General features: G+C 48.5%; 1 protein-coding gene and 1 pseudogene across 1 annotated transcript; one reads left to right on the forward strand and one right to left on the reverse strand.

Moving 5' to 3' along the window:
• Window positions 1-528: 528 nt before the first annotated feature.
• Window positions 529-25,261, reverse strand: FXR2 (FMR1 autosomal homolog 2). Its single transcript, XM_032139316.2, has 17 exons — window positions 24,815-25,261; window positions 16,569-16,621; window positions 16,117-16,210; window positions 13,140-13,211; window positions 12,888-13,036; window positions 12,058-12,151; window positions 10,695-10,811; window positions 5,141-5,311; window positions 3,990-4,068; window positions 3,541-3,650; window positions 3,221-3,307; window positions 2,706-2,928; window positions 2,287-2,484; window positions 2,000-2,200; window positions 1,810-1,905; window positions 1,558-1,658; window positions 529-1,224 (listed from the first exon to the last, which is right to left on the reverse strand). Exons 1-17 carry the CDS (start codon window positions 24,893-24,895, stop codon window positions 1,129-1,131), a joined length of 2,022 nt encoding a protein of 673 aa, XP_031995207.1. The 5' UTR covers window positions 24,896-25,261; the 3' UTR covers window positions 529-1,128.
• On the forward strand, window positions 21,533-21,626 carry LOC116459547 (small nucleolar RNA U13; annotated as a pseudogene).
• Window positions 25,262-26,476: the final 1,215 nt, after the last annotated feature.

Raw genomic sequence — 26,476 nt, forward strand, 5'->3', positions numbered from 1 at the left:
CTACCCAAGTTAAGAGGTCTGCGATGCGCATGCCAGAGAAAAAGCCTGGAGCCAGATCAGAACACCACCAAGAAGGCTGGACCCCGGGCTCCAGAGGCTGCTGTGAGGGAACCCTGCTCCCCACTCTGCCCAACGGCCCAGCCCAAGCCCCAGGCCTCAGGTAATCGGATTAAGCAGCCTGCCTTGGCTCTCAGCTTCTACGGAACAGCTCCAGCTCTGAGCAGCCCTGCCTAGCCTGTGCTGTGACTCAGGGTATAGGAGTGGCCCAACTCCCTCCACCAGCAAACTTGGGGGAGGGGAGAAGCAACAAGGCACAAGCCCCCCTCCTCTGAACCAGGAGGGAGAACCTGGGCCTGGGGAGTTTAGGAATGTCAGGAATTCCCAGAAGTAAGACCATCTTTGGGACAAGAGACAATGAAGAGAAGTCAGGTGTGGAGGAACAGAAAACAAGAGTCGGGGCCAGGGCAGGTCAGTCCTAGAGAAACAAATGGACCAAACTGGGGACAAAGAAGGCACAGGAGCCAGACAGCCATTTGGATTTTTTTATTCTCTTTTTAAATACTGTACAGTGAAAAATAAATACGCCTTCTCATCCACCAGACAAGGTTGGTCCCCTCCCCCGGGGGACCTTGTCACCCCCCTTCATACACACCACTGGTTCTACTCCAAAACCTTCCCCGTGCCTCCCACCCACTTATCTCTTACTATCCCCGTCTTCCACAGTGATGAGGCCCCAGAAATGGGGGGTACAGGATGGGAGGAGGGATAGCAGGGGAGGCCCCCTGAACGGTCAAATCTGGGTGGGTCAAGGAGCACCCCCCACCAACAGGTGGAGAATGGGGGTGTTCAGAGAGAGATTGGGGCATTAGAGGATAAAGGCACATCCAGTCTGATGGGGAAGGAGAGAGGCTCCCCTTACCCTGGGGGTAGGGTGGACAAGAGGGAGGGGGTATGACCCTGTTACACACCCCTCCACTAGCTCCTGGAGGTTGGGGGGTACCCAAGCTGCTGTGCCACCCCCCTCCCCCCTAGATAAGAGCAGCTCCAGCGCAGGTCAGTTGGGCCTGTGAGGGCCATGGTGTTGGGCAGCAAGCGAGATGGAGAAGGGAGGGGTGCAGGCTGGAGGTTTTATGAAACCCCATTCACCATACTACCCAACTCCAAGGGGGCGGAAAGCTCCCCATTCTCCGAGGGGCCCTTAGGAAGCTTGCTGACAGAGTCACCCTAAGGGGAAAGTGGGAAAGAAAACAGAAAAGCAAGAAGCGGTGAGTAGAAATTCAGGTGGGAGACATTCCCTACCATCCAAGCCCTTCTGGCATTTGGTGATCCAGAGGTTGGTTCCCTGATCTCATGATCCAGTCTCTCTTACTTGGTATCCAGAAAATGTGAACCACACTTTCCTTTATATCCTATTCAAAGTTTACACTGGTCTAAACTCCATCAGACACAACTGCCTCTGCAATTCAGTAGGAGATTTCTTTGTGAAATTTTTTTGTGCCCCCTGCCCCAGAGTAACAACAAAAAAGGGATGGGGTAAACCACATCTTGCCTGCCTACCTTCTGTCCTGAAAGAGAGTCCTCTGAGGGTTTAGTGCGTTCCAGGGGTGGCCGCTGGCGGCTCTGAGACTCTGCTCGTGAGATATAGTCAGCCACAGTCACTGGGGAAGGCAGGAGATTAAGACTTTCAGATGGAATTCTGGTAGCCAGCCCAAGACACCCACTGAACCCGAACCCCTGATTTTCACAGGGTAGGAAGCATCCCATTCTCTCAGCTCTGAGGAAGGATTCTGGTGTCCAGAGTTGGCTGACCTGGCTGGCGGTCTCCACTGATAGAACCATCAGTCCGATTACCACGGTTACGGCGGCGGCGGCTGCGATTACGACGTTGAGGTCTTGATTCATCTTCTGTAGGGTAGGAAAAAAACAGAGTCACACATCCAACCTCCCACCCTCGATTCCTACCCATCTCTAACTTTCTAGACCCCAGGCACACCCTCACCCAGGCCATTCTCTGTCATGTTGGGCCCATCTGATTCCAGGCCTCCATCCATGACAGTCCTGTCTTCATCAGTGCGGCGGCGGCGGGAGCGGCGGCGCCTGGCACTTGCTGGGGGGGGTTCCCCAGGTTCTGAATCAACCGGAGGCTCTGGTTCAGACGTGTCCAATAGGCTGTAGGGATTACTGTCTGGATCCTTCAGCACTGGTCAGAGGAAGAAGAGGAGTTGGCAGTCAGGTGCCCATCATCTTTCCTTTTGGCCCATATTCATCAACCCAGCTGTCTGGTACCTGAGCTAATAGATGAAGAATTATATCTCGAAGTGGGCCGGGGGGCAGGTGGGGGTCCCCTACCCCGGCCCCCAATCGGCCGCCTCCGGCTTTCTTCCCCTCGGGTTGGGGGATCCCTGTCGCCAGGCCCAGCTCGGTTGGGCTCCTCTCTCTTCTCTGACTCAGTCTCTGAAGCTGTAGACACATCTGAGCTGGGGCCTGAAGAACACAGTGGGATTTATTCACGGCCATTCATCCCACCCCAGGATCCATCACATCCCCTAAACTGGAAGAATTCTCCCTCTCACTCACAAGTCCCCCAGCCAATCAATCACTTCTTCATCATCTCCATTCCAGATTTCCCCAAACTTCCATCCAGACCTCTGTCTCTACCCACAAGCCCTGCCACTCCTTGCCTCCTGTTCCCATAGCTGTCTCACCATAGGCAGGACCGCCTGTCCTCCGGCCACGGCCACGGCCCCCATAGCTGCCCCCATATGTTCGAGTCGCATGGAGGGAGGAGGAGGAGCTCTCATCGGTGCTATATCCAGCCTTGTCGCTGCCACCGCTGCCCCGCCCACTCCCAGGAGGGCGAAAGCCCAGCCCAATCTGCCGAAGCTGCTCATCAATTTGCAGCCTCTCCAAGCGAAGCTGCTCTACCTCCTGGTTGGGTAAAAGATGGAAGGAGGGGAAGGAGAAATAAGATCAGTGCCTTTCTTCATGCTTCTCCACCCTGACTGTCCCTCTATATCTAATCTCTCAGGAATGCAAGGAAAAGGAAGACATTGGCTAAACAAGGAAAATTCTGGGACCCAACCCTATAGCCCCAAATTTCCACAAATGTTTTCTGTTCTCCATGGAGAGACAAACAGAGAACCAAAATTCCTGAGTTGACCCCCACAGCAGTCTTAGTTCCCTTTCCACACCCAGCTCTTTTCTCTCCTGGCCTGGGTACCTGCAGGTAGGAGAGGTGATACTCCAGCAAAGCCTGGGCATTGCTGATGTTCTCTCGGGTGCCAACAAAAATGAAGGGAACCATTCCCTGGAGAACAGAGAGCAGAAATGATGGATCAGAAAGGAAAATGAAACGGAAGGATTAACACCACCCAGTCTCCTAGGGGAGCCTGCCCAGTGGGATCATTCTGGGCTCTAAATCTACTAGTATTAAACAAGTTTCCATACTCCACCCTCTCAAAGAACAATCCCAGCCCTCAGAGGACAATCCCATTTACTTCTGGAAACCAATCTCTATGCCCACTTGCCCTGTACCCATACCTCCTCCCTGGGGTTCTTCTTGTCATTATCACCTTCCACTCGAACCCTCACCACACCAGATTTATCCACAATCTCCTGGATCACTTTCCCGTTCTTTCCAATCACTTTGCCTGGAATAGGTAAATGAGGAATTAAGCCTTTTTTTTTTTTTTTTTTTTTTAAGGAAATAAGAATAAAGCTGATACACCGCCTTCTAGCCTCATTTTCTTTATATGGATTCCATTTACTTCATTCTCCTGCTTCTAGGTTTCTGATGTGTTTTTACAGACAAAATGTTACAATCCCTAGAAATTTATTCTTTCATTTTTATCACTCCCATTACAGACTGTTTCTCTGTCCTTGTGAAACTGGGAGTCCACAGGGAGGTGCCAATCCTGGATACAAGCTCAGAATCACCGTAGAGAATCTTGATTCTGACCTCTAACTGTATATACACACCACCAACTCACCAACCAGGTTCCTGGGCACTTGCACTGAGTCCTCAGAAAATTCAAGGTAGCTTCGGGCCTGTCGGCAAGCCTCGGGAGTCTAAAGGAAGAACAGCGGGGCGTTGTTACTAAAACAGAAGACCAGCTGGGTGTGGTGGCTCACGCCTGTAATCCCAGCACTTTGGGAGGCTGGAGGCAGGTGGATAAATTGAGGTCAAGAGTTCAAGACTAGCCTGGGCAATATGGTGAAATGCCCTCTCTACTAAAAATACAAAAATCAAAATACTAAAATACAAAATACAAAAATACTAAAAATACAAAAAATGGTGGCTCATGTCTCTAATCCCAGCTACTCAGGAGGCTGAGGCAGGAGAATTTCTTGAACCCAGGAGGCAGAGGTTGCAATAAGCTGAGATTGTGCCACTGCACTCCAGCCCGGGCAACAGAGTGAGTTAGACTCCATCTCATAAAAAAATAAATTAAACAAATAAATAACTTAAAAAAAAAAAGAGGACCTTGGCCAGGCACAGTGGCTCATACCCATAATCTCAACAGTTTGGGAGGCTAAGAAGGGAGGATTGCTTGAGGCTAGGAGTTAACGACCAGCTTGGGCAACAGAAATCTGGTCTATTTTTTTAAGTTTTTGGTCTCACTCTATTGACTATGTTGCCCAGGTTGGTTCAGTGGCACCATCATGGTGTACTGCAGCTCTGACTTTCCAGGCTCAAGTGATCCTCCTGCCTCAGCCTCCCAAGTAGCCAAGTAGCTGGGGCCACAGATGCATGCCACCAGGCTCAGTTAACGTTTTTTGGTTTTTGGTTTTTTTGGGGGGTAAAGACAGGGTCTCTCTATGTTGCCCGGGTTGGTCTCAAACTCCCAGGCTCAAGTGATCCTTCCCTCTATCTTCCCATTTCAGCCTCCCAAGTACCTGGGACTACAGGTACGCACCACCACTTCCAGCTAATTTTTAAATTTTTGTAGAGATTGGGTCTCACTATATTGCACAGGCTGGTCTCAAACTCCTAGGCTCAAGTGATCCTCCCACTTTGACCTCCGATGGTGCTGAGATTACAGGTGTGAGCCACTGTGCCCAGCTTGAGGCTTATTTTCTACTTCGGCCTCTCTTCCCTTTTTCCCCTAAGAGACCCAGAAGAAAGACATCCTTTGCTGACCTCCCCATAGATGCGGAAAGTGCAGGTCTCTTCACCCAACTCAATGGCGGTCACCCCAGGTACTTTTCGGGCCTGCTGGATGTTGGCACCGTGAGTCCCAATTGCCAGTCCCATCAGGTCCTCTCGCACTGTGAACTCCTCTTGGAAGGCTGCTGCCAACTGCTTGCTTGTCTGAAAGGAAAAGTCACTGTAGGAATCATGGTGGTAGAATCTCAAAGTCCCAGGCACATGACCCTTTGCATAACTTAAATAAGGAAAACTGTGATATTAATAGAAAGCTAGAACCACTCTGGAGTCCGCTGACCACGAGGACCTGTGTAGAAAGGTCAGGAACTTTTTGTTTTTTCTTTGAGATGGCGTCTCGCTCTGTTGCCCAGGCTGGAGTGCAGTGGCGCGATCTCGGCTCACTGCAACCTCCGCCTCTCGAGTTCAAGTGATTCTCATGCCTCAGCCTCCTGAGTAGCTGCGACTACAGGTGTCCACCACCACGCCTGGCTAATTTTTGTATTTTTAGTAGAGACAGCGTTTCACCATGTTGGCCAGGCTGGTCTCAAACTCCTGAACCTCAGGTGATCCGCCCGCCTCAGCCTCCCAAAGTGCTGGGATTACCGGCGTGAGCCACCACGCCTGGCCAGGAACTTTTAATTCCACTCCTTCCAAATACCAGTGGTTTGTGGGGGAGGAAAGGTAAAGAGTTTGGACTGGGACACACCAAAGTTCTGGATTTGGCCCTAACAGTATCTGTCCCTAAGAGTATCTGTCTGTGTGATCTTAAACAAAACATACTCTGCCTCTTGTGTCATCTGCTAAGTGATTATATCCAACTTATCTTATTCTCAAGACTAGCAAGAGGATTAGACAAGGCTGGTGTGAAAGTACTTCTCACAAGGTACATGCAAATGTAAGGAACTCTTACCTTAAACAAACAAATATCAACTCATCCCCAAATAAAACTCAACAACTTAAGTAAAAAGTGAGGGGTAGGCTGTGCACGGTGGCTCACGCCTGTAATCCCAGCACTTTGGGAGGCTGAGGCAGGTGGATCACGAGGTCAGGAGATAGAGACCATCCTGGCCAACAAAGTGAAACCCCATCTCTATTAAAATTACAAAAATTAGCTGGACTTGGTGGGGCGCGCCTATAATCCCAGCTACTTGGGAGGCTGAGGCAGGAGAATTGCTTGAACCAGGGAGTCGGAGGTTACAGTGAGCCGAGGTCATGCCACTGCACTCCAGCCTGGTGACAGAGCAAAACTCCGTCTCAAAAAAAAACTGAGGGGTTAAGAAAAACAGAAAACATGCCTCTAGAACACCAGGCTTTCACTTCATTTCTCAATCAGTCCTTAGAGGAACCCCTGGGTTCAGGGGCAGGAAGACAGGAGTGAATCCCATGTTGTAATCAGCAAATAGAAACAATACCTGACAGGAGACGTTCCTAGAGTGAAACACACTACTTCCCACTTCCAAGCTGGATAGGACTGAATTATACCAAGGATTTATACCAGGCAAGAAGAGAAAGTTGGAAAAATAAACTAAGTTGAGTGTTCAAAATCACTACATTAGGAGGGGAGGGGAAGAGATCTACAATGACTTATAAGCGTCTTCTAGATAAGCTTGCAGAACAGCTGGGTTTTCTTTTTTTTTTTTTTTTTTTTTTTTTGAGATGGGGTCTGTCACCCAGGCTAGAGTGCAGTGGCGTGATCTCTGCTCATTGCAACTTCTGCCTCCCTTTTTTTGTATTTTTAGTAGAGAAGGGGTTTCACCATGCTGGCCAGACTGGTCCAAACTCCTAACCTCAGGCAATCCACCTGCCTCAGCTTCCCAAAGTGCTGGGATTACAGGCGTGAGCCACCGTGCCCGGCCCCTTTCGGGTTTTTACAGAGGCTTCACTACTAGGCATGACTGATTAAATCAATGACCATCAGTGATTGCCTTAACCTTCAGCCCCTGTCCCTTCCTAGGAAGTTGGTGGGGGTGAGGCCTCTAATCATGAAGCCACCTAGAGGGGCTAGCCATGAATCAACTCATCAGCACACAAAACACACATCATTGGAGAGTCCAAGGATTTTAGAAGTTGAATGCCGGGAGCCTGGTCAGGAGACCAAATATGTATCTCTCAGTATCATAGAGCCTGTCAGTCCTACTGGTTTTACTCGTAAAATTTATCCTAAAACTACTCTCTCTCTCTTCCTTTAGCACTCCAGTTCAAGTTTCTCACCTGGACTACTGTGCTCTGGATTCCTGCTTCCACTCTTGCCCCCCTTTCAATCTGTCATTGAAACAGCAGTTTAAAACAGAAGGCACTTTCGGCTGGGCACAGTGGCTCTCACCTGTAATCCCAGCACTTTGGGAGGCCAAGGCGGGTGGATCACGAGGTCAGGAGATCAAGACCATCCTGGCTAACATTGTGAAACCCCATCTCTACCAAAAAAAAAATACAAAAAAATCAGCCGGGCGTGGTGGTGGGCGCCTGTAGTCCCAGCTTCTTGTGAGGCTGAGGCAAGAGAATGGCGTGAACTCGGGAGGTAGAGCTTGCAGTGAGCCGAGATCGTGCCACTGCACTCCAGCCTGGGTGACAGAGTGAGACTCCGTCTCAAAAAAAAACCAAAAACCAAAAAACAAAAAACAAAAACCAGAAGGCACTGTTAACTCAATGGCTTCTCAGTATACGCACAATAAAATCCCCCCTCCTCAGCCTACCGTACATGTCTTACATGATCTACTCTCTAACCGAATTTTGTATCGGTCTCCCTTTGCTCACTCTGTGCTAACTACACAAGTTGCAGTGAGCTGACATCGCACTACTGCACTCCAGCCTGGACGACAGAATGAGACTCCGTCTCAAAAAATTAAAAAAAAAAAATTAGGCCGGGTGCAATGGCTCATGTCTATAATCCCACCACTTTGGGAGGCCAAGGCAAGTGGATCCCTTGAGGCCAGGGGTTCGCGACCAGCCTAGCCAACATGGTGAAACTCCGTCTCTACTAAAAATACTGAAATTAGGGCCGGGTATAGTGGCTCATGCCTGTAATCCCAATACTTTGGGAGGCCAAGGCAGGTGGATCACCTGCGGTCAGGAGTTCAAAACCAGCCTGGGCAACATGGTGAAACACTAAAAAAGCAAAAATTATCCAGACGTGGGGGAGTGCGCCTGTTATCCCAGCTACCTGGGAGGCCAAGGCACAAGAATCGCTTGAACCCAGGAGCGGGAGGTTGCAGGGAGCGGAGATTGTGCCATTGCACTCCAGCCTGGGTGACAGAGGGAAACTGTCCCCAAAAAAAAAATTAGCCAGGTATGGTGGCATGCACCTGTAATCCCACCCACCCAAAGGCTGAGGTGAGAGGATCACTTGAGCTCCGGGGGTAGAGACTGCAGTGAGCTGAGATCGCACCACTACATACACTCCAGCCTGGACAACAGACTGAGACTCCGTCTCAAAACAAAAAACAAAAACAAAAAATAAAGTTTGTATCATCTGAAGGTAATGGTGAATTTTTACCTGCCAGTGCCCTGAGCAGGATCCCTGAAGAAGTCAAAGATTATCATGACCCAGAAATTGCACAGGCACAGAAAAAAGCCTCCCAAAAAGATCAATTCACTTGATAAATGGAAATGAGTATTCAAACACACACACCCTACTCACTTAGAATAGTATAATACCAACGAAAGGGAATCTGACAATTATACGATGTCAGAATTCAAAAAGATCTCATAGAAATACTCTTAGTCAGGCCAGACGTGGCGGCTGACACCTGTAATCCCAACATTTTGGGAAGTCGAGGCAGGCGGATCACCTGAGGTCCATAGTTTGAGATCAGCCTGGCCAACATGGTGAAACCCCATCTCTACTAAAAAAGATAAAAATTAGCCAGGTGTGATGGCACACACCTGTAATCCCAGCTACTTGGGAGGCTGAGGCAGGAGAATCGCTTCAATCTGGGAGGTGGAGGTTGCAGTAAGCCAAGATAGCGCCACTGCACTCTAGTCTGGGCGACAGAGACACTATCTCAAAAAACAAACAAAAAAAACAAGAAATATCCTTTTTTTCTTTGAAATGGAGTTTCACTCTTGTTGCCCAGGCTGGAGTACAATGGTGTGATCTCGGCTCACTGCAACCTCCGCCTCCCAGGTTCAAGCGATTCTCCTGCCTCAGCCTCCCAAGTAGCTGGGACAACAGGCACCTGCCACCACGCCTGGCTAATTTTTGTATTTTTAGTAGAGATGGGGTTTCACCCACGTTGGCCAGCCTGGTCTTGAACTCCCAACCTCAGGTGATCCGCCCGCCTCAGCCTCCCAAAGTGCTGGGATTACAGGCGTGGGCCACCACGCCCGGTCATATTCTTTTTTTTTTGAGACAGAGTTTCACTCTTGTCACCCAGGCTGGAGTGCAATGGCGCAATCTTGGCTCACTGCAACCTCCACTTCCCAGGTTCAAGTGACTCTCCTGCCTCAGTCTCACGAGTAGCTTAAATTACAGGCATGTGCCACCACGCCCAGCTGATTTTTGTCTTTTTAGTAAAGATGGGGTTTCACCAGTCTCGACTCCCAACCTCAGATTGATCCGCCTGCCTCGGCCTCCCAAAGTGCTAAAGTGCTGCGATTACAGGCGTGAGCCACCGTGCCCACCCTAAAAAAGAAATATTCTAGTGTAGGCTGTGTGTGGTGGCTCACACCAGTAATCCTAGCACTTTGGGAAGTACAGGCAGATGGATCTCTTGAGCCTAGAAGTTCAAGACCAAGGCCGGGCGCAGTGGCTCATGTCTGTAATCCCAGCAGTTTGGGAGGCCGAGGCAGGTGGATAATGAGGTCAGGAGTTTGAGACCAGCCTGTCCAACATGGTGAAACCCCATCACTACTAAAAATACAAAAATTAGCAGGGTGTGGTGGTGCACGCCTGTAGTCCCAGCTACTCAGGAGGCTGAGGCAGGAGAATCGCTTGAACCCAGAAGGCGGATGTTGCAGTCAGCTGAGACTATGCCATTGCACTACAGCCTGGGTGACAAAGTGAGACTCCGTCTCAAAAAAAAAACAAAACCATTCAGCCAGATGTGGTGGCTCACGCCTGTAATCCCAGCACTTTGGGAGGCTGAGGTGGGTGGATCACATGAGACCAGGAGTTCGAGGCCAGCTTGGGCAACATGGCGAAACCCAATCTCACTAATAATACAAAACTTAGCCGGGTGTGATGGCGCATGCCTGTAATCCCAGCTACTCAGAAGCCTGAGGCACGAGAATCGCTTAAACACAGGAGGCGGGGGTTGCAGTGAGCCAAGATTGTGTCATTGCACTCCAGCCTAGGCGACAGAGCGAGACTGTCTCAAAAAAAAAAAAAAAAAAAAAATTGGCTAAAAGAAATTTTAAAATAATTGCACTATACCATGATAGAGCTCTGCCATCTGGAGGAGTCTGAGATAAAATAGCTGACCCAGGTTTAATTGCCCAGAAAAAACCTTAGTCTTTGTTCTGTAAACACAAGAGCGTGGGTGGAGGACAGGGTAGGAAGGGAGGAAGACAGTAGTACCCTTCAGCAGGAGGAAAAGGAGCTAAAAGTTACCTCTAGGTGCTTGGTAGCTTCTTCATTGCGGGACATAAGTAGCAGTTTGGTGCGCAGGCTTCGGAAATGCATATCACCCAGCAGAGATGCTCGCTTCACAGGGGCTTCTGTGGTTGACTGGGAGGAAACCAGTGGGAAAGTCATTAAAACTGGCTTGGAATAAACACTAAGGGAGAGCCAGGGACTAGAAATCAGGATGCCTAAGTCCCGGGAAAAGGGTTAAGAAATGAAGCTAGGAGGCTGGGCGCGGTGGCTCATGCCTGCAATCCCAGGACTTTGGGAGGCCAAGGCAGGAGGATCACGAGGTCATGAGATCGAGACCATCCTGGCCAACATGGTGAAACCCTGTCTCTACTAAAAATACAAAAATTAGCTGGGCGTGGTGGCGCATGCCTATAATCCCAGCTACTCCGGAGGCTGAGGCAGGAGAATCGCTTGAACCTGGGAGTCAGAGGTTGCAGTGAGCTGAGACTGCGCCACTGCACTCTAGCCTGGTGACAGAACGATACTCTGTCTTCAAAATAAAAAAAATTAAAAAAATAAAGAAAAGAAGCTAGGAAGGAGGAGATTCATTGTCAGTCCCACAAAGGCTGACTATAGGGGTACTAAGGGAAAATGGTTTAGAGAGAAAGCAAGGAGCAAGCATAAGGTGAGAGCTACATACTTTATTTCTGAAAATCCAAAAATCAAGAGAGGGTCTCTAACCCAGATGGCAACATGATTATCAGGTTTAAAAAAAAAGGTCAGAGGCCGGGCGCAGTGGCTTACGCCTGTAATCCCAGCACTTTGGGAGGCCAAGGCGGGCGGATCACGACGTCAGGAGTTCAAGATCAGCCTGACCAATATGGTGAAACCCTGTTTCTACTAAAAATACAAAAATTAGCCAGGCATGTCGGGCGCGGTGGCTCACGTCTGTAATCCCAGAACTTTGGGAGGCCGAGGCGGGTGGATCAGGAGATCAGGAGTTCAGGACCAGCCTTGCCAACATGGTGAAACCCTGTCTCTACTAAAAACACACAAAAAAATTAGCCGGGCGCGATGGCAGGCGCCTGTAATCCCAGCTACTCAGGAGGCTGAGGCAGAAGAATCGCTTCAATCTGGGAGGTGGAGGTTGCAGTGAGCTGAGATCACGCCACTGCACTCCAGCCTGGGCGACAAGAGTGAGAATTCGTCTCAAAAAAAAAAAAAAAAAAAAAAAAAAAAGGTAGGGCTACCTGGGCCTGTAGGAGTCAGGAGCAATAAAGTCCTCTTGACAAATAAATATCAGCACATTTAAGCCCTTCTCTTTCTGCAAAGGGGTTAAAAGGGGAAAAAGAAAAAATGTTCAAAAGGCTTATGTGAAATTCAGGCAGAATAAACTCACCAGAATGAAGAGCTCACTGTTTGTGATGTTGAGAAAGATGCAGTTGGCTCCCAGGGCTTTCTTGAACTCTTTATGGACGTTTTCATTGGAGCAGCTGCAGAGGAAAAAAGTACTCAGAGGGCAGAATGCAGAGAGTACAGTGAAGAGTTCAGGGGAGGCTGGGCATGGTGGTTTGCACCTGTAATCCTAGCACTTTGGGAGGCTAGGGCAGGATGATCACTTGAGGTCAGGAGTTCAAGACTAGCATGGGCAACATAGTGAGACCCTGTCTCTATTTAAAAAAAAAAAATTTTTTTCAGAGGAACAGGGCTGAGTAAATAAGAAAAGAAGAGGGACTTGGCCGGGTGTGGTGGCTCACGCCTGTAATCCCAGCACTTTGGGAGGCCGAGGCGGGCGGATCACTTGAGGTCAGGAGTTTGAGACCAGCCTGACCAACATGGAGAAACCCTGTCTCTACTAAAAATACAAAATTAGCCGAGTGTGGTGGTGCATGCCTGTAATCCCAGCTACTCGGGAGGCTGAGGCAGGAGAATCGCTTGAACCTAGGAGGTGGAGGTTGCGGTGAGCTGAGATTGTGCCATTGCACTCCAGCCTGGGCAACAAAAACAAAATTCGGTCTCAAAAAAAAAAGAAAAGAAGAGGGACCACAGTTCCACAGTTAAATAAGGATGGGAAAATAAAGAAACTAAGTGTCTTCTTAGCAAGAAGGGCTCTAGAGGGCCAGGGGAACAACAGAGAAAACTGCAAAGTGGGAGTGATGCCTGGGAGAAATAAAGCCAGAGATTAGGGCTGTAAAGAGGGCCCTCATTCCCACCATCCTTAACACTCACGCTTCTCTCAGATCCTCGGGCACAGCCATGGTAACCTTGAAGAAGCTGCCTTTGGTTGCAAGGGGATTGGGATTAACTGGCCGAAGTCGCTCCAGAGTAACAATTTCATTGTAGGTGGCATCACAGGCAGCATATTCAATGACATAGAACTGGCACATGGTAAAAAAGGAGAAGTTGTGGATGACCTGAGCAACTTTCTATGAATAAAATATTTGTTTCAGTAGTTCTCCAAAGGCATTCCCAGTCACTCACATCTCCCTTCATCATCCGCACCCGGGCCAGCCACCAGCCACAAGGTTCCTGTTCATTGGCTCGAGAATAAACCTAAAGAAAAATAGAGAATTAAAGAGATATTGAAGACCACCCAAAAGCATCAAGAAAGGGATGAGGAGGCCGGGCACAGTGGGGCTCACACCTGTAATCTCAAGGCTTTGGGAGGCTGAGGCAAAAGGATTGCTTATGCCCAGGAGTTCAAGACCAGCTTGGGCAACATAAACAATAGAAAAACCATTAAGATATTTGGGGCGGCCACCGCCCCTGCAAAAGACGCAGCAAAGGAAGGGATCACACTTATTGCCCAGAGATAAAGCTGAGGCCATAATGAAGGGAGTCAGTGGCTGCCTGATTTGTCAAAAAAAAAATAGTCACAAGTCAGGTCGCTTGTCTTACCGTGTAAGGCAATCGGCCCTCACCTCCCAATTGTCAGAAATAGACACTGAGGCCCAGAAAACGACCTGAAAAGCCAGCCCTCGAAAACTCTTCTGGCCAGGCGTGGTGGCTGACACCTGTAATCCCAGCGCTTCGGGAGGCCGAGGCAGGAGGATCGCTTGAGGCCAGGAGTTTGAGACCACCCTGGGTAACATAGCAAGACTGCCATCTCTATTTTTAAAATTAATAATAGGCCGGGCGCAGTGGCTCATGCCTGTAATCCCAGCACTTTGGGAGGCTGAGGCAGGCGGATCACCTGAGGTCAGGAGTTTTGAGACCAGCCTGGCCAACATGGCGAAACCCCGTCTCTACTAAAAAAACAAAACAGGGCCGGGCGCGGTGGCCCACGCTTGTAATCCCAGCACTTTGGGAGGCCGAGGCGGGCGGATCACAAGGTCAGGAGATCGAGACCACGGTGAAACCCCGTCTCTACTAAAAATACAAAAAAAAAATTAGCCGGGCGTGGTGGCGGGCGCCTGTAGTCCCAGCTACTTGGAGAGGCTGAGGCAGGAGAATGGCGTGAACCCGGGAGGCGGAGCTTGCAGTGAGCCGAGATTGCGCCACTGCACTCCAGCCTGGGCGACAGAGCGAGACTCCGTCTCAAAAACAAAACAAAACAAAACAAAACAAAACAAAAAAACTTAGCCAGGCATGATGGCGCGCGCCTGTAGTCCCACCTACTGGGGAGGCTGAGGCAGGAGAATCGCTTGAACCCGGGAGGCAGAGGTTGCAGTGAGCCTAGATCGTGCCACTGCACTCCAGCCTGGGCGACAGAGGGAGACTCCGTCTCAAAAAAATAATGAATAAAAATTAATAATAAAACTCTTCCTCACGTGGAGCTGGGAGGGGAAATCTATTTTCTCTCCCATTCCTTCCTACCATGATTTTCTATAAAGGACTGGAGAGCCAACCATATTACCTGAGACTCAGCCAAAGAACAGCAGTATCTGGCTGTACAGGGCTTGAGTGAGAAACGAATTAGAGGCTAGAGACACTACGAACCTCCCTTAAATTGAGTGGAAGAAAAATCAGATCCTGTTTATGTAAACTTTAAAACTAAATACCAAGGTAGTAAAAATACAAATTCAAGAAAGGGAAAGACACACACACACACACAAAAAAAGATATTTGGGGCTGCTGGGCACAGTGGCTCACGCTTATAATCCCAGCACTTTGGGAGGGCAAGGTGGGAGGATCACTTGAGCACATGAGTTCAAGAATGATCTGGGCAACATATTGAGACCTCACTTCCACCAAAAAAAAAAAAAAAAAAAGAGGCCAAGCACGGTAGCTTATGCCCATAATCCCAGCACTTTGGCTGAGGTGGGCTGATCACCTGAAGTCAGGAGTTCAAGACCAGCCCGGCCAACATGGTAAAACCCCATCTCTACTAAAAATACAAAAATTAGCCAGGTGTGGTGGCACATGCCTGTACTCCAAGCTACACAGGAGGCTGAGGCAGGAGAATTGCTTGAACCAGGAGCTGGAGGTTGCAGTGAGCTGAGACCGTGCCACTGCACTCCAGCTTGGGCAACAGAGTGAGACTTCGTCTCGAAAAGAAAAAAAAAAGAAGATATTTGGGATGCATCCTTTTTTTTTTTTTGAGACAGAGTTTCGCTCTTGGTGCTCAGGCTGGAGTGCAATGGTGCAATCTCAGCTCACTGCAACCTCCACTTCCCGGGTTCAAGCGATTCTCCTGCCTCGGCCTCCCAAGTAGCTGGGATTACAGGCGCCCGCCACCACGCCCAGCTAATTTTTTGTATTTTTAGTAGAGATGGGGTTTCACCACATTGGCCAGGCTGGTCTTGAACTCCTGACCCTCAGGTGATCTGCCCCCGTCGGCCTCTCAAAGTGCTGGGATTTCAGGTGTGAGCCACTGCGTCCAGCCTGGGATGTATCTTAAACCAAGGATACAAGAAACCAGAGGAAGGAACTAATTAAAAATCAGAGGATGGCAGGGCATGGTGACTCACGCCTGTAATCCCAGCACTTTGGGAGGCTGAGGCGGGTGGATCACCTGAGGTCAGAAATTCAAGACTAGCCTGGCCAACATGGTGAAACCTCGTCTTTACAAAAATGCAAAAATTACCCGGGCATGATGGCAGGTGCTTGTAATCCCAGCTACTTGGGAGGCTGAGGTGGAAGAATTGCTTGAACCCAAGAGGCGGAGGTTGCAGTTAGCCGAGATTGCGCCACTGCACTGCAGCCTGGGCAACAGAGCAAGACTCCATCTCAAAAAACAACAACAACAACAACAACAACAACAACAAAAATCAGAGGGCACTGGATTTTAGATGCTGTTACCATAAATGGAAGGCAAATCGCCTGAAACTGGGGATGTCCCTGAGAGTTTGGCTGATCACAACAGTGATAAAAGGGGAACTGTTGCATTTTACATTTCTGTGGGCTACATGGCTGGATATGGCTTAGTTGGGGAGGAAGGAACATGAACCAACCAGAGAAAAGCCTAGAGTCCTGGGAAAAAGTGACATCTAGAAAGGGTGTACTCCACAGCCCTTACCTCCACTTCATCCCCTTCTGTGATCTCCTTATTATAGTCAGCTGGAGGTGGTAGCCGGACATCCCCAAAAGGAATTTGTCTCTCACTCTGCCAGCTATAAGAGAAACAATAATATGAAAAAGCTACTCTGACTGATATGGTTGCCCATTTCTTTACAAAAGGGTTATTGCCTCAGCTGGGCGATTTCCACCTATCTGGATAATTAGAGGATAAACCCCAGGCCCTGCTCCACAGTAGTGTCTTCCATCTCTTTCTAGACTCTAAATACTGGGTCAAATGCCCCCACCCTCACCAAATTCTCAGCGCTTTCCTCTCCTGGGATCCATATGAGTTCCCACCCAAACCCTCAGCTCTCCCCACCTATTACATGCCTCATAGGACTCAGCTGCCCCCTCTTCTCCACTCTCCTTCTAGGACCTAGTATGCTGGATTCTCTATTCCCAAGGTCTTACTTGTTTTCAAAGAAGATGGTGACAGAGTCTTCATGGACATCCTTCACAAAGCCCTAGAATGGATTTTAGAAAAAAGCAAAAAATATAAAATGACCTTTTACTTCCACCTTAGCCATCAAGGGAATAGAGACACCACAAAACCTTAAACTTGAGTTTTAGATAGGGACACAAGTGGTGTAATGAGAAAGCCTGAAAGGCTGCACTGGGTAAAGAATATGGGCAGTCAGACAGAGAAAGGAAATGATATTGTCATGGAGAGGTGTATGTACCACCTGCATCACAACAGCCTGGAAACCAGTGATCTACTCAGGCTCCCACAGGGACCTCCCTATCTGTCTGCCTCCTGTTGTGCTAAGCAGCCTGCCAGAGTTCAATTAAAATACCAACAACATTCAGCAAGGCTAAGAATATCCCATGAGAGTGTGAGGCTGTCCTGGAACACCTAGAGGACATGAGGATCTGTCAAGAGAGAGAAGGGCCTACCTCCGCAATACAGCAAGAGATCTGAGCAGACTCGCTGCCCTGATGCATGGGTCTTAAGACAATAATCGGAACACTAGACAAGTTCAAAATTGTGATGAACACAATTTACAGAAAGAAAAACTAAGACTTAAAAAACATCAGTTTTTTAATACTAGAATTGAATCGAGAATGACACTGATCATTTATAAAGGATAATAAAATTTATGGAAGACTCCAATCTTGATATTATGACAAGAGCAACAGGGATGACGGAACAGCTGATCCATCCCCTGTGGTATGTGTCCTCACTAAGGAGGCCAAAGCCATGCATTCAGCCCTACACTCCCAATTTTTCTACCTTCTCCCTATTTTTCACATACAATTAGGGATTTCTAATTTTGAAAAAGGTCTAGCTTATGAATTTATTATTTTATCAACTGTGCTTTTGGTTTCATATCTAAGAAATCTTTGCCCAGGCCAGGCACAGTGGCTCACGCCTATAATCCCAGCACTTTGTGAGGACGAGGCAGGGAGATCACCTGAGGTCAGGAGTTCGAGACCAGCCTGCCAACATGGTGAAACCCCGTCTCTACTAAAAATACAAAAATTAGCCAGGTGTGGTGGTGTATGCCTGTAATCCCAGCTATTTGGGAGGCTGAGGAAAGAGAATCACTTGAACCTGAGAGTCAGAGGTTGCAGTGAGCCAAGATCGTGCCATTGCACTCCAGCCTGGGCAACAAGAGCAAAACTCCATCTCAAAAAAAAAAAAAAAAAAAGTTTGCCTAATCCAAGGCCACAAAGGTTTTCTCTTATGTCTTCTTCTTAAACTTTTAGTTTTTTGTTTTACATTTACATCTATAATCTTTTATTTTTAGACAGTCTCGCTCTGTCACCCAGGCTGGAGTGCAATGGCACAATCTTGGCCCACTGCAACTTCCATCCCTCGGGTTCAAGCAATTCTCCTGCCTCAGCCTCTCGAGTAGCTGAGATTACAGGCAACTGCCACCACACCAGGCTAATTTTTTATATTTTTAGTAGAGATGGGGTTTCACCATCTTGGCCAGGCTGGTCTCGAACTCCTGACCTCAGGTGATACATCTGCCTCAGCCTCCCAAAGCTGGAATTAAAGATGTGAGCCACTGTGCCCAGCCTATGATCCATTTTGAATTAAATTTTATATATAAGGTGAGGTATTGATCAATTTTTTAAATTTTTTAATTTTTATTTATTTTTTTGAGACAGAATTTCGCTCCTGTTGCCCAGGCTGGAGTGCAATGGTGCAACCTTGGCTCACCGCAACCTCCACCTCCCAGGTTCAAGCAATTCTGCCTCAGCCTCCCAAGTAGCTGGTATTACAGGCATGTGCCACCACCCCAGCTAATTTTGTATTTTTAATAGAGACAGGGTTTCTCCATGTTGGTCAGACTGGTCTCAAACTCCCGACCTCTGGTGATCCACCCACCTCAGCCTCCCAAAGTGCTGGGATTACAAGTATGAACCATCGCACCGGGCCTCTTTTTTTTATTTTTAATATAATTTTAAATTAATTTTTTTTTTAATAGAGATGGGGTTTCGCTATGTTGCCCAGGCTGGTCTTGAACTCCTGGACTCAAGCAATGCCCCCTCCTTAGCCTCCATGAATGTTGGAATTACAGGCGTGACCACTGTGCCCAGCCCATTTTTTACCTATAGATATCTTGTTCCAGCACTGTTTGTTGAAAAGACTATCCTTTCTGGCCAGGGATGGTAGCTCATGCCTGTAATCCCAACACTGGGAGGCCAAAGCTGGCAGATCAGTTGAGGCCATGAGTTCGGGACTAGTCTGGCCAATATGGCAAAACCCCATCGCTACTAAAATAATAATAATAATAATAATAATAATAATAATAATAATAATAATAATATATAAATTAGCCAGGCGTGGTGGCACATGGCTGTAACCTCAGTTATTCAGGGTGGCTGAGGCATGAAAATCACTTGAAGCCAGGAGTTAGAGGCTGCAGTCAGTCAAGATTATGCCATCACACTGCAGCCTAGACAACAGGGCAAAACTCTGCCTTAAAAAAAAAAAAAAAAAAAAAAAGGAAGAAAAGAAAAGAAAAGACTATCCTTTCTTAGCTGAACTGAACTGCCTTTTCATTTCTATCGAAAACCAGGAAGGGCAATTTAATGTACAATGACAGAAGATTGGTAGTTGATGGAGGACTTTTGGGAGTGACAGAAATGTTCATTCCTTTGATTGAAGTGATGGTTTCAGTTATATACATGTCAAAACTTAACAAATGGCACACTTTAAGTATGTCTACTTTGTTGTATGTCAATTTCAGCTCAATAAAGATGTTTTTTAAAAAAATTAGAGAGCCTGGACAACACAGGGAGACCTCATCTCTGCAAAAAATTTAAAAATTAGCAGGGTATGATGGCTTGTGCCTGTAGTCCCAGCTATTTAGGAGGCTGAGGTGGGAGGATCACTTGAGCCACGGAGGTCGAGGCTGTAGTGAGCTGTGATTGCACCACTGCACTCTACAGCTTGGGCAACACAGCAAGACCCTGACTCAAAAAACAAAATAAATAAACAAAAATAAAAGAATTAGAGGTTTCAAAAGGCTAATACACAAGAACTATTCATGAGCTTTGCTGCCCGGGACAAAGGCTAAGCTTAGGAGAGAAAACACCAAAAATGCCCTTAGCAAATGCACAGCTCCCACCTCACAGAACTAATCAATCACAAACACTTACCAGATTGCTATTTCCTTACGATGGGAAAATCTAAGCCTGCATTTCACTCTTCATACAAGCCACCTTTCTCGTCTTTAGGGATATGTCTTGCTACGGAGGCTGCAGTCAGTCAAGATCATTCTTGACTGAATGTGCTTTCTTAGAGCCTTACTACTGCCCAAGGCTTTAATTACTACTGGTACTTCCTGGCCTCTTTTTTACCCATGCTTTTTCTTTCTCTGATATTCTCTTCTCCAGAAATGATTTTTCTACTCTTCATTCAGATTTTTTTCCTTTTTAAAAAAGAACCTGAGTTATGAGCATATGCATTCAGGTTTAATGCCAACTCCTACTGTTCTCCATTCAAGTCTTCTGAGGCACTTTTACTTCTACTTGCCTGGGTCTCTCTCCCCTTTTGGGGTCTTCCCTTAGCTCCTGCTCAAGTGTCCTCGCCCCTCCCACAACCACTAATATTTTATCAATTCCCTCTTCTTTTCCCTGTAATCCCAACACTGGGAGGCCAAGGTCGGTAGATCAGCCGAGGCCAGGAGTTCGAGACCAGTCTGGCCAATGTGGCAAAACCCCATTGCTACTATATATACATGTATACATATGCATGTATATACACATACACATATATGTATATATACACGTATACATATACATACACACACACACACACACACACGTATATATAAATTAGCCAGGCGTGGTGGCACATGGCTGTAACCTCAGCTATTCAGGGTGGCTGAGGTATGAGAATCACTTGAAGCCAGGAGGCAGAGGCTGCAGGGTCATCTGGATTTCTAGAATTATTCCGACCAGCCTCTTCAGCTGACTTTATCCAATTATTTACCCAAAATGTCTACTCCAAGCCTTAGAAGTAGTTTATCAAGGCAGGAGTTACGCTGACAGAAAGAAGTGGAAAAGAGACAGAGATGAGAATCACTAACCTACTGCTTTTGTGAAGAGATTTCTACTCCTAGATATATTCACAATGGCTATGCCTATGGTGTAATCCAATTCTCCTCCACCATGTTAGGCTTGGCCCCAGGGTGAGTAGCAATATTACCCTAGTTTTCCCAGCTACCATGACTTCAAAGGCAGAAATGCAAAGCTCAGAATGGAGTAATCTCTCACATCACTCAAGTAGTTCAACCAAATCTCACTCAACCCTTATACTTCAGGGTCTTTTTCCTTCAATTAGTCTCCAAAACTAGCTCTGTCCCCAACTTCATATTCCAATCCTGTCTCTGCTCCTAAATTCCACCCATTCATCCCATACTAGTTTTTTCTCCAAGGGTATCAGTGGTGGAAAGTGAGCCCCAAGTTCTGCTCAGTCTATGCTCATTGTGAAAATAAGCAGGAGAAGGCAAGAGCAGGTGGGTGGAACGTATTAGGGAGCCACCTAGATCCAGAGGATGACTTGATTCAGTGGCCACAGCATTACCTGGCTTTGGCTTCTGGAGCCTGGCGCCAAGCCAGCAGAGGAAGAGAGAGCCCCAGGTTCCTAGGTACTTTGGTTTCCTCAAATTAGAAGATATAAAATTGGTCCTCACCTTCACTGTCTTCTAGTTCTAGACTCCCAAAGCAAAGGAGGGGGTTCTAGGAGAAGAGCAGGAACAGTCTGAGTAAAAACCAAGTACTGAAGCTGAGGATGCTACGTTGATTAAGAAAGGAATGGGGATTAGGATAGCCAGGTGAGGTTTGGAGTAGGAAGATTGCACCCTGGAAGGTGAATACTTCATTTGGGAGAGTACAACTTAAAGAATAAAATACATTAGATCATTTTGTACGTCTTAAGCATGATGACTGAGGTTTCATGCTCACGTGTGAAGTATGCCTCCCTCAACCCTTGTTACGGATGCCAGTCTGACATGAAAAAAAAAAACAAAAAAACAGAAAAAAAGAGTAAGTTCTGACAAACTTAATGTTGGGATAGCTACAAAATAACTTAGATCCCAGATCTATTATTTTATCCTTTAAGAAAACTGACGAGAGGGCGTGGTGGCTCACGCCTGTAATCCCAGCACCTTGGGAGGCCAAGGCAAGTGAATCACTTGAAGTCTGGAGTCAGAAACCAGCCTGGCCAACATGGCAAAACCCCGTCTCTACTGAAAATACAAAAATTAGCCAGGCATGGTGTTGCACACCTGTAATCCCAGCTACCTGGGAGGCTGAGGCACAAGAATCACTTGAACCTGGGAGGCGGAGGCTGCAGTGAGACGACATCACGCCACTGTACTCCAGCCTGGATGACAGAGGGAGACCCTGTCTCAAATTAAAAAAAAAAAAAAGAAAAGAAAGAAAAGAAAACTGACAACAGGGCCCAATTCTGAGAGAGGTGAGAGAGGAGAAAGGGACAAAGGGACCTTCCCAAATGTACAATTCCAGAAGCAGTATAAATACTCCCTGACCCATCCCAAGTTTGCTGAGTCATGAATATTAAATCAGCAGCAAGGTCAAAACGGATAAGTATCTATAGGGTACTGAGAGTGGAAGATTAGCCTGAATTTAGGGATTTGTGGTTTTTAACTCAGGAACAGGGCAGAAAATGCTAACCTGCCCAGATCCACATTACCACATTACCTGGCTTTCAGCTCAACCCCAAACTCTACTCTCTGAATCACAGTATCCTGGTCCCCACCTATTCGAGTCTATCATTGCCACAGCATATCGCACAGGAGAAAGGGAAAAGATTCAGAGAGACTTTCTGCTGGACACTTATATGTGGAACAGAAAACGTGTCCCTTCCCAGCCACCTCATACAGTTCATTTGAACTGGATACCAATCTTTCCCAGCTGTGTAGGGCCCCTATGCTTCCTAGAACAAAGCAAACATCATATCTTGATCTTGGACTCAACTTAAGAATCACTTTTCTTGGAACTCAGAATTTGGGGGTGGTAAGGACCCAGATGAAGGAAAAGATACCAAGGTAAACAGGGAGGGCCACTTTAGGAAGCTATTTCAACAAAGGTAATGCAAGTTTGGGGAAAAGGATATGAGAGACAAATGTGCTCTATCAAAAGCAGAAAGGAATTAGAGACTTTTGCCAAAGAAAACAGAAATGCTATGGAGGCAGGCTAGAAGAAAAAGTCCCAAGAGTTAGGCAAGTATGCAGAAAATGACAAAAAGAGATCAGCAGGGAGCTTCCTTCAGCTAGACAGGGAATAAGGTGATTCCTGGGGATTACACAGGAATACAGAAATATTAGGTGAAAAAGCTAAAAACTTGAATTGAGAAGGTAAGTTAGACATGGGTACCCACAGTCACCGCACAGAAATAAATCTGATGAGGGAAGTAAGGCAAAAATGGGTAAGTATGAAGAGTGAGTAAAAAATGACTACAATGGCCAGGCGCGGTGGCTCATGCCTGTAATCCTGGCACTTTGGGAGGCCGAGGCAGGTGGATCACGAGGTCAGGAGATCGAGACCATCCTGGCTAACACGGTGAAACCCCGTCTCTACTAAAAATACAACAAAATAGCCGGGCATGGTGGTGGGCACCTGTAATCCCAGCTACCAGGGAGGCTGAGGCAGGAGAATGGCGTGAACCAGGGAGGCGGAGCTTGCAGTGAGCCAAGATCGCACCACTGCACTCCAGCCTGGGCAATAGGGCGAGACTCCGTCTCAAAAAAAAAAAAGACTACAATGAACTTAGCAACTGAAGTAGAGGCAGAAACCACCCAAGGGAAATTACAAGACCCTCTGCAGTTATAGAAAAATATGATTTAGGGAAGGAGTCAAAGATATTTCCAAGGGCATTAGAAACTAGAGAGGACTACTGTGGGGGAAAAAGGCCTGAGGGGAACTGAAGGAAAGGGGGAAGGGGGATCCACTCTTAACAAGTAATGCCATGGGAAGGTATCTCTTCTCCAGCTCCCCAGGTGAAATCAAAGAATGAGACAGAAATCAGGAGAGTCTCTAGGACAATTCCAGGCATCAACTCCAAAAGAGGTTCAGAATACCAACAGTCACACAAAGAAAAACTCTTGGGAGGCAAGAAAGGGCTCTCTCTGGCTTAATCTAAATGGGAAAAAAATGTCCTAGAAAATGGATTCAGAGCAGATAAGGAAGGTGGTATTATAAGGAGTTCTAAGGAACCAAATCCTGGGCAAAGGGGGAGGTGAAATAAGGAAGGGTCTTTGAAAGATGATCCCTTCTTCCATAAAAGGTTGTCAGATTCCAGAACTGGGATAGTTGGCCAAGAGTCTTCAAGAAGTGGAAATCTTAAGATAAACAGAAGGGAACCTCATAAGCTTCTTTTTGAGATCCTTTTAGAGATTATGACTATGAAGCTTACATGCCTCAAGACGAAGAAACTATATGAATGACCTGAAGGTATCTGAGGTCTAAGTGAGACCTCAAATCCATTCCTGAGTAGAATGGTAGGCCAGTGGGCCTTGAGATCAAGGTGTGGTGGGGTGAGAGACTTGCGAAAGATGCCACCTTATGGCTGGCTGGGAAGCAACTTGACTGATCCAACCCAGGGTTCCTGAGGTCAAAGATGCCAAACGTCGTAAATGGATCTGACCATTTCTCCTTGACTTGGGAACCAGAATATAAGATGAAAGTGGGGTGAGTGTTCCAGAGCCAGCAGGCAGAGGCCTCTCTGAGGAAGATGAAAGGATCTGACACGGGACAGAGGGCCTTCCCAAAGGGACCGTGTGGAAGAAAGACAATTCTCCATGTGCTTGGACCGTGGGGAAGATGTGATTAAGGTCTAAGGTATGTCTTCCACCAGACAACGGACAGTCAATTAGAAGCTGGGTAAAGAGGTCTCTCCTGGGGAGCGGGGAGCACCAAGCCAGGGACAATAATGGCCTGAAGTTCATTCTCCCTGAGATGGGGGTAGAAGCAGGTGCAGGTGCATTAGAGGGGTCAAAAATAAGAGGAACAGGGTTCACTCCAAGCGGTCTCCCAGGGAAGGCTGCGGGTTGGAGCAAGGGTCCAAGATTCTAAGGGCCAGGACTCAGCTCCAGCAGCTCGATCCCGCCCCACGCGTTCCTGCTCCGGCCAGGGGAGGGGGGTAAGGACCGGCGTCCCCAGTCGGCGCGCCGTCTCACCTTGTAGAAGGCCCCGTTGGAGCCGCGCACCTCGACGGGCAGTCCCGGCTCCACATCCCCCCCAGAGGCCAGGCCGCCCATGGCGCCGCCACCGCCTCCGACTCCCCCGGCGGCGGCTGCAGCAGCAGTCTGAGTGCGGGCCGGGCCAGGCCCCCGGCGTCTCCCCGGAGGAGGAGCCGGAGGGGGAGCCGCGGGGGGCGGGAGCCGGGCCGGCCCCACGGCGGCCCTGCCACAGCCAACGAGCAGGGGGCCGGGGCCGGGCCGCTCCCCGTCCGCCGCCGCCGCCTTGGTCTCCGCCACCGTGAGGGAAACGGCCGCCGCCGCCGCTGCCTTCGTCACCTCAGCTTCCGCCCGCCGCCGCCCCCGCTGCTGCCTCAGTCCCGGGACCCGCTGCTGCCGCTGCCGCTCCACAGCCTCCACCTCCCCCTGCCACCGCCGCCTACTGCGCAGGCGCACCGGGCACCCGCCCGCTGCGCGCGGGGCCCCGAGGGCCACGGCGCAGGCGTCAAGGTTAGAGCCCCAGCTAGCGCTAGCCAGCGCATCGGGGTTTCCACATTCCCTTTCACTCTCTCACGCCCCCTCCTGGTCGCTTGCTCGCGCTTGCGCAGAACAAGATTAGCCTCCTTTCTTCACCACTCCACCGCCCAGCCGCCCCGTCTCTTCCTTTCCCCGCCCCACAACACTGAGAACCAACCAATCAGGGGGAGGGAGGGGCCGGGCTCGCTCAGTCCGATTGGGCGGCGGCCGCACAGTCACACAGCGCTCAGGCCACACCCACTCCGCCGCCGCTGGCACCACCCGGCTTGGACAAGTTAGGGATGGGCATGCGCCTGAACGACTGCTTGGTCACTTTCCCCACCTTTGTCTTTCTTGGTGCGCACGCTCCAAAAAAAAAAAAAAAAAGAAGAAGAAGAGTCGCCGCAAGGAAAAAGGTGCTTGGTGCGCACGCGCTGAGCTTTACCCGCTGCGCGTATGCATCGCCGATATTTAAAAAATTTAACTGTGCTGTAGTAGATTTAAGAATCATGGCTCTTACCTTGAAGAGATTGTGATACAATGAAAGTTTTGGACGGGTGCGGTGGCTCTCGCCTGTAATCCCAGCGTTGTGGGAGGCTGAGGCGGGTGGATCACCTGAGGTCTTCGGATCACCTGAGGTCAGGAGTTCGAAACCAGCATGGCGAAAATCGTGAAAAAAACCCCCCCCGCATCTAATAAAACACAAAAATTAGCTAGGTGTGGTGGCACGCGCCTGTGATCCTAGATACTCGAGAGGCTGAGGCAGGAGACTCCCTTGAACGTGGGAGGCAGAAGTTGTAGTGAGCCGAGATCGCGCCATTGCACTCCAGCCTGGGCGACAGAGCAAGACTCCGTCTCAAAAAAAAAAAAAAAAAAAAGAAAGAAAGCTTTAAGAATAGTTTCAGCCGGGCTCTGTGGCTCACTCCTGTAATCCCAGCACTTTAGGAGGTTCAGGCGGGTGGATCACTTGAGCCCAAAAGTTCGAGACCAGCCTCAACAGGGCGAAACCCTGTTTCTAGTAAAAATACAAAAATTAGGACGGGCGCGGTGGCTCAGGCCTGTAATCCCAGCACTTTGGGAGGCCGAGATCACGGGCGGGCGGATCACGAAGTCAGGAGATGGAGACCATTCTGGCCAACATGGTGA

This window comes from Hylobates moloch, unplaced genomic scaffold (genome assembly GCF_009828535.3).
Source record: "Hylobates moloch isolate HMO894 unplaced genomic scaffold, HMol_V3 SCAFFOLD_19, whole genome shotgun sequence".
Taxonomy (NCBI): Eukaryota; Metazoa; Chordata; class Mammalia; order Primates; family Hylobatidae; genus Hylobates; species Hylobates moloch.

What these genes read in the sequence shown, in the direction of transcription:
- FXR2 (XM_032139316.2), bottom strand. Translation starts at nt 24,895, where the DNA reads ATGGGCGGCCTGGCCTCTGGGGGGGATGTGGAGCCGGGACTGCCCGTC. An exon ending in AGTGCCCAGGAACCTGGTTG is followed by an intron (nt 3,651 to 3,989) that starts GTGAGTTGGTGG and finishes TACCTATTCCAG; the next exon opens with GCAAAGTGATTGGAAAGAAC. An exon ending in AGAAGAACCCCAGGGAGGAG is followed by an intron (nt 3,308 to 3,540) that starts GTATGGGTACAG and finishes TCTGTTCTCCAG; the next exon opens with GGAATGGTTCCCTTCATTTT.